The sequence below is a fragment of the Podarcis gaigeae genome (assembly GCF_964106915.1).
Source record: "Podarcis gaigeae genome assembly, chromosome: 13".
Classification (NCBI taxonomy): Eukaryota; Metazoa; Chordata; class Lepidosauria; order Squamata; family Lacertidae; genus Podarcis; species Podarcis gaigeae.
The window spans coordinates 5,639,231-5,646,696 of NC_139689.1; the positions used below are offsets into that span (position 1 = coordinate 5,639,231).

General features: G+C 50.5%; 1 protein-coding gene across 1 annotated transcript; it reads left to right on the plus strand.

Annotated features, from left to right (window-relative positions):
• Positions 1-250: 250 nt before the first annotated feature.
• On the plus strand, positions 251-4,508 carry LOC310829016 (transcription factor HES-4-like). The gene is made up of 4 exons (XM_083707164.1): positions 251-393; positions 747-842; positions 2,217-2,295; positions 3,917-4,508. The coding sequence occupies exons 1-4, from the start codon at positions 349-351 to the stop codon at positions 4,375-4,377; spliced, it is 681 nt and encodes a 226-aa protein (XP_083563290.1). The 5' UTR covers positions 251-348; the 3' UTR covers positions 4,378-4,508.
• Positions 4,509-7,466: the final 2,958 nt, after the last annotated feature.

Consider the following 7,466-nt stretch of genomic DNA (forward strand, 5'->3'; position numbering starts at 1 on the left):
TAAGGAAATGTGGAAGAGACTCTCCCAACTTTCCCTTTCCCCCCTCCTAGCAGCGGCTGGAGCTGCAAGTGTGCGCGACACGCTCCATCTCCCAGGATGGAACGCGGAGATCAAAGGGAGGATGAAGGTGCGAACTTTCCTTTCGAATTGGGATGCGGGGGAGGCTGGGCGTGGGCGGGGCGGGAAGGGAGGATATAAAAGGGACCCCGGTGCCTTTGAAGAGCGGGATAGGAGAGAGAGAAAGAGAGGGGATTCGTGTTTCTGTCCCGGGTCCACAAGCCAAGAAGAGCCCAGCGCGCAGGAGAGACCCAAGCCTTCCATCCTCCATCCTTTTGGCTCCTGCAAGTTATGACCATGACTAGCCAAAAGTGGGACCGCAAAGACGAGAAGAAGGTACCAGTTGCACCCGGGCTGGCTGGCTGGCAGGTGGGCCCCGCGAGGGCAGGATTCTGCTCTCAACTCCCCTCTCGGTGGAGAGGCTCGCTTCTTCTCCCTGCCTGGCAGCGGGGGGTTGGGATGGATGACCTTCGGGGGGTCCCTGTTTTTCCCCCTTCCAACTCTGCCCCCACCAAAAGCTGGAGCTCAGAGCAGAATCGGGCCCTCTCTCGGCGTGGGAATCCGCTTTTCTGTTTCAAAAGCTCTCTCTGTTCTCTCCCTTCTCCTCCATCCCCTGCCCCGCCACGCCTCTCCTCCTTCCCCACCGCCTGGCCTGCCCCGCCTGCCCCACAACCTCTCTCTTTCTGCAGTTGCTGAAGCCCCTGATGGAGAAGAGGCGCAGGGACAGGATGAATCAAAGCCTCGACCGGCTCCGGGTCTTGCTTTTCGAAGCCACCCAGGACGAGGTAAGGGCAAGGGACCCATCTCTCCCTCTCTCGGGCTGCTCACATGCAGCACATTTTTAAAGCACCCGTTCAAGGAAGCCTGGGAACTGTAGTTCGTACTGGGTGCTGGGAATTGTAGTTTTGCAGGGAGGGAAAGGATGGTTCCCAGGATTTTTTGGGAAGGGGAGTGGCCCCATCTCTCCCTCTCTTGGGCTGCTTACCTGCAGCACATTTAAAGCGCCCGCTTAAGGAAGCCTGGGAACTGTAGTTTGTACTGGGTGCTGGGAATTGTAGTTTTGCAGGGAGGGAAACGATGGTTCCCAGGATTTTTTGGGAAGGGGAGTGGCCCCCATCTCTCCCTCTCTTGGGCTGCTCACATGCAGCACATTTTTAAAGCACCCGTTCAAGGAAGCCTGGGAACTGTAGTTCGTACTGGGTGCTGGGAATTGTAGTTTTGCAGGGAGGGAAAGGATGGTTCCCAGGATTTTTTGGGAAGGGGAGTGGCCCCATCTCTCCCTCTCTTGGGCTGCTTACCTGCAGCACATTTAAAGCGCCCGCTTAAGGAAGCCTGGGAACTGTAGTTCGTACTGGGTGCTGGGAATTGTAGTTTTGCAGGGAGGGAAACGATGGTTCCCAGGATTTTTTGGGAAGGGGAGTGACCCCCATCTCTCCCTCTCTCGGGCTGCTCACATGCAGCACATTTTTAAAGCACCCCCTCAAGGAAGCCTGGGAACTGTAGTTCGTACCGGGTGCTGGGAATTGTAGTTCTGCAGGGATGGGGGGAGGGAAAGGATGGTTCCCAGGATTCTCTGGGAAGCGGAATGGGGTGGAAATGTGCTGGGCATGCAGGGTTTTGGTTTGTTGTTGTCGTTGGCATCGGTCTGTCTGGGGAGACAATGGAGGGCGCCTCCGGGGGTGAAGCCAAACTGCTGCGTTGCAGCACCGAAGTGCGCAAGCCTGGGCAGTGTGTGTGTGTGGAGGTCCCGGGCTGCCCAAATGATGTGGTCCAAAAGAAAACAGAACAAGACGTTTGGCACCAGCCTGGCTGCAGGAGTTGCCGGAAGGAGGCGAACAAGGCTCCATCCAACAGTTTAGGGACTCCACTCCGGATTTGTGTAGGGTTTACACCGGAGCCTTTTCTTCTCCTGAAGATATCCTGCAAGGCTGTGGAGGTTGGGCCTGGAGCCTGTCTTTCCGCAGGTCCCTAACTCACCAAGAGTTTGAGACCCAGCTAGCTGAAGCCTAACTCTCTCGTTGCCCGCCTCCTGTTTTAAAGCCCCAACCCGCCCCCCCCCCGCAAATCAAACAAAGAATATTTTATTTTCACCCCTACTTTCCTTCCCCGTTTTTTTCTCCCACCCTCTTCTTTTGTCTTGTTTTTTCTCCCCCCTGCAGAGACTTAAAAACCCCAAAGTGGAGAAGGCAGAAATTTTGCAAAAAACAGTTCAGTTTTTGAAGACACAGCCTTTATCAGGTATAACGTTTCTTGTATCGTTGTTTTATTATTTATTTTATGATGATGATGATGATTATGATTATTGTTTTTACTTTTTATTACTTTTATTATTGTTGCTACTTTAGAAAATAACCCTCTGGAGACATGGAAAGGCTTTTTGGGAAAGGGAGTGAGGGACTTAGGTGTGGAATAACAGTCTCGTCCAGGTTTTTTTTTTGAAACAGGTTTAACTTCCTAGTAGTTGAATTTGCCCTGGGGCAGTCGAAATCTCGAGAGGCTCCCTCGCAAATCATCTTGAAGCTTCTGCTTGGCTCGATTGTAATTTTCTTCCATGATCAAATCAATATAATAATCATAATAATTTATTATTTATACCCCACCCATCTGGCTGGGCTTCCCCAGCCACTCTGGGCGGCTTCCCAAAAAAATATTAAAATACTGTAATACATCAAACATTAAAAGCTTCCCTAAAGAGGGCTGCCTTCAGATGTCTTCTAAAAGTCTGGTAGTTGTTGTTCTCTTTGACATCTGGTGGGAGGGCGTTCCACAGGGCGGGCACCACCACCGAGAAGGCCCTCTGCCTGGTTCCCTGTAGCTTGGCTTCTCGCAGGGAGGGAACCGCCAGAAGGCCCTCGACGCTGGACCTCAGTGTCGAGCAAGGGCTGTAGCTGAGCGGCAGAACATCTGCCTTGCATGCAGACAGTCCTGAGTTCGAATTCCAGGTACGGTTGGGAGGAGACTTACTGCTCAAAACCCTGGAGAGCTGCTGCCAGCCACTACTAAGCTAGATGGGCCATTGGCACAACAAAGCCTTTGGCTATATTCCTGTTGTTGTTTAGTCGTTTAGTCGTGTCCGCCTCTTCGTGACCCCATGGACCAGAGCACGCCAGGCACTCCTGTCTTCCACTGCCTCCCGCAGTTTGGTCAAACTCATGCTGGTAGCTTCGAGAACACTGTCCCACCATCTTGTCCTCCGTCGTCCCCTTCTCCTTGTGCCCTCCATCTTTCCCAACATTAGGGTTTTTTCCAGGGAGTCTTCTCTTCTCATGAGGTGGCCAAAGTACTGGAGCCTCAGCTTCAGGATCTGTCCTTCCAGTGAGCACTCAGGGCTGATTTCCTTCAGAATGGAGAGGTTTGATCTTCTTGCAGTCCATGGGACTCTCAAGAGTCTCCTCCAGCACCAGAATTCAAAAGCATCCATTCTTGGGCGATCAGCCTTCTTTATGGTCCAGCTCTCACTTCCATACATCACTACTGGGGAAACCAGAGCTTTAACTATACGGATCTTTGTTGGCAAGGTGATGTCTCTGCTTTTTAAGATGCTTTCTAGGTTTATGGGTTAGCAAACCCATAAAGACGAAGGTTTGTGGTGAATTTCTGGGCCCCCACCTCTCAAAACCCTTTTACACAATCGTGATTTCTGTCCTCAACATGGTCTCCAATGGCCTGGGATTTTTCTCTCTCTCTCTTAAAAAAAAAGGAAAGGGAGGGAAACCAAGTAACCTGTTTTCGGGGGCCGCCCTGCCAATCTGGGACCCTGAGAGGTGTGCTTGCAAGTTGCCCAGCGGATCTCTAAACTGTTGTCATTTCTCTTCCTCTCTCTTTCTTTATTCCACCCTTCTTGCTGCATACACCACAGAGACCAAGCACAAGGAAGATGCCCTGCTGCAAAGATACCACAGCGGCTACCGGGAATGCCTGACCCAAGCCACCCACTTCCTCCGGGCCAGTCCAGGCATCTGCACGGGGAAAAAGGCCTACCTGATGGAGCACATCTGCCACTGCATGGAGAAGATCACAGCCAGCCCACGGAGGGAAGTCCACCGGCCCCCACCGGCCGCCCCCACCCCAAGCTACGAGCTGCAGCAGCGGTACAGCCCAGATGTCTTCGCCGGGTGCAGCCCCCCACTCAGTGGGACCCCCTATGTCCTGCACCCACCTTCCTCCACCTACCCGGCCAGCCAAGGACTGCAGGCCCGACTCGGGGGGTCGGCCCAGCAGGGCAGCTGCAGCCGGGCGCAGCAGAACAAACTCTCGGAAACGCGGAACTCCTCGCCGCAGTCCCCCCAGGCGCTGAACGTATGGAGGCCCTGGCCTTGAAGGGTCCTCCCCTCCCCTCTAAAACCCCCTTGTAAATTTATATTAGATTCTCTATATATTGTATATTATGGGTTTTATGTTGTCGAATGTGGTGTTGTTGTTTTTTGGATGGGGCCTCTCTTATCTGGGGTGGTGGTAGATTTCTGCCTCCTCATAAATTTATATTATATTCTCTATATATTGCATATTATGGGTTTTACCGCATTTTTTGCTCTATAAGACTCACTTTTTCCCTCCTAAAAAGTAAGGGGAAATGTGTGTGCGTCTTATGGAGCGAATGCAGGCTGCGCAGCTATCCCAGAAGCCAGAACAGCAAGAGGGGTTGCTGCTTTCACTGCGCAGCGATCCCTCTTGCTGTTCTGGCTTCTGAGATTCAGAATATATTTTTTCTTGTTTTCCTCCTCCAAAAACTAGGTGCGTCTTGTGGTCTGGTGCGTCTTGTAGAGCAAAAAATACGGTATGTTGTCCAATGTGGTGGGGTTTTTTTTGGATGGGGCCTCTCTTTTCTGGGGTGGTGGTTGATTCCCTTCCTTTCCCTGTACTGATTGACAAAGAATGCTCTTTGACATCTCATAATTAGGTCTAATAATAGAGTTGGAAAGGGATGCCAAGGGTTATCTAGCTCAACGCCCTGCAATGCAGTGAACCTGGACTATAACTGTGGATTAGGCCTGGAGTGGCCTAATCCAGCAACGGGGTGGTGGGGGAAATTGGTGAGGTGTTTTCTTTTCCTTAAGATGTTCTTGTCTGCTGAATTTATGTATATTCCCTAGAGCGGAGGGCTGCTTCTCTTTTTGAAGAAACCCAAGGCAGAATATTTCTGGATCCTGGCTTGATTTTTAAATAAATGGTTTTCTCTCTGATACCAAAAAAAGGAAAAAAATGTGTGTGCCTTCATTTTCTATGTAGGGCGTGTGTTTTAATACTGAGGAATGTCCTGGTCTTATCTGCTGCTTTAATAATAATAATAATAATAATAATAATAATAATAATAATTGTACCCCACCCACTCTGGGCAGCTTCCAAGAAATTATAAAAGCACCATAAAACATCAAACATGAAAACTTCCCAATACATCCATGCACTGAGCAGTGCAAACGGTCCATCCCACATATCACAACACCACAAAATTCACTTGTTTCAAGTGCTATGCATTCTCCGCCGAATCATCTTGTCTTCCAGCACCATAAAGTCAGGGGCTGATGGGAGTTGTAGTCCAAAACATCTGGATGGGTGGGCGATGGCTGCAGTAGTTTCTGGCAAATTCCCCAAAGGGAGAGGGTTAGCGGTGGTGGAGAGGCGCTGTGGACAGATGCTGTTGGACTCCAAGTCCCATCAGCCCAGGCCAGCATGATGGGAGTTGTAGTCCATCAACATCTTGGGGCTGGGGCACCAGTTCCTTAAGGCAGAGTTAGTCTCTGCTCAAGCCTAGTGGAGAGGGTCGGCCACACAGGGATTCAAACACACGCACAGAATCTCATTTCTGAACTGCTTTTAGCCTCTGTCCTGAGATCCATCAATCAGAGCTTTTGTGCAAAAGACATGCATTTGGGATTAAAAATTTGCTGAATCCAGGGATCTGTGCACTGCACTTGAACCAAGCAGAGTTCACAGCCCTCCCAGGCAAATGCCTCTTTCTGGATACCCCGAATTATCTTCAATTATCATAGTTATGGGAGGCAGGTGGGTGGGGTTGCTTGTTGCAGGTGGGTTGCTTGTTGCTTAAAAGGGGGAAACGTTCGCCAGTGAGTACGGCAGGCCACCCAGAGATCCACCCTGTAGATCCAGATCCACTTCCTGCTCATTCCTTCACAAGCTCTGCAGCTCAAAACTCGGGATGCAGCTGTGAACTGTTGCAGACAGCGAGAGCGATCTTATAAATGCTTCGGGAAAAGCATTTCTCGCGGATGGCATTGGTGGTTCAGTGGTAGAATTCTCGCCTGCCACGCGGGAGGCCCGGGTTCGATTCCCGGCCAATGCAACTTGCATTTTTTAAAAAAAACTTTCTCAGTTTCTTTTTCTGTCCCCAAAATAATTCCCCACGGCCACAGTCCCAACCTTGCATTATTTCCTCGCCGAGTAGCCCCAGGCAAAGTGTGCATCGCAGGCAAGTTCCTTCCTTTCAGATCTCCCGGTTTGAATCCTGGTTATGTTTGCTTTTTTTAAGCTCGACAACTGCCTGAATGGAGAAAGGAGGAGGGGATTTAAAAATTCCTAGTCTATTACTCCGCTCGGCTTCAGGCGATCGCCAAAGCAGACTCAGAAGTTGTTGTTCTTGCAAGACGGGCGTGCAATAGCAAGCAATGCGAAAGGAAGGTTAGAAAGCATGAAATGCTGTTGAGTATTATTATTTTTTCCTGCACGCCGTGCTTTTTAAACTTTGTTTGTTTTAAAGCAATATATTTTGGGGTACAGGGGAGGTTTGGAAAGGGAGAGGTTTAAAAAAGAAAAAAAAAAGGCACCGCTGGGATTCGAACCCAGGATCTCCTGTTTACTAGACAGGCGCTTTAACCAACTAAGCCACGGCGCCACTTGGCAAACGGGCTGCCCGCTCTGTAATCTCACTATGTATAGATGCAAACAAAACAAAAACGCAGTTCGGTTCTTTTCAGGGGGCTGGAAACTCTTAAAAGTGAGATCGGGCAGAGCAAGAATTATTTACGTGTTCTCATTTACGTGGAAAACTACTGCGTGCAGCTAAAGGGCTGCAAACGTGCAATGCACCGTTGCAAGTTGGCCATTTCGTGCACGCCTGTTCAGGGCGCTCTGCACTTGCTCAGGGACCTGGGCCTCCTCTCCGCCTTTTGCTGGGTAAAACAAAAGGATTTCTTGACGCAAATGTAGAGGAAGCGGGTTGGAAGGGGCGGGTGGCGGATACAAGAGTTAAAAAACATCGTTAGTTCCCCTGCTTTGTGCAAAAGGCAGATGATACGTAGGTTGCAATGGCGGCTGCAGATTGTCAGCACAAAGAGGCGTCAGCGGAAGCTGCAAGAGGCCGGAGGGGGATGTAGCTCAGTGGTAGAGCGCGTGCTTCGCATGTACGAGGCCCCGGGTTCAATCCCCGGCATCTCCAGGTGTTTTTGCTTGGC

Bases quoted from the DNA above. Each gene is read 5' to 3' on its own strand.
- LOC310829016 (XM_083707164.1), top strand. From the start codon at position 349: ATGACCATGACTAGCCAAAAGTGGGACCGCAAAGACGAGAAGAAG. The intron at 843-2,216 runs GTAAGGGCAAGG...TCCCCCCTGCAG, and splicing joins TCGAAGCCACCCAGGACGAG to AGACTTAAAAACCCCAAAGT. The intron at 2,296-3,916 runs GTATAACGTTTC...CATACACCACAG, and splicing joins GAAGACACAGCCTTTATCAG to AGACCAAGCACAAGGAAGAT.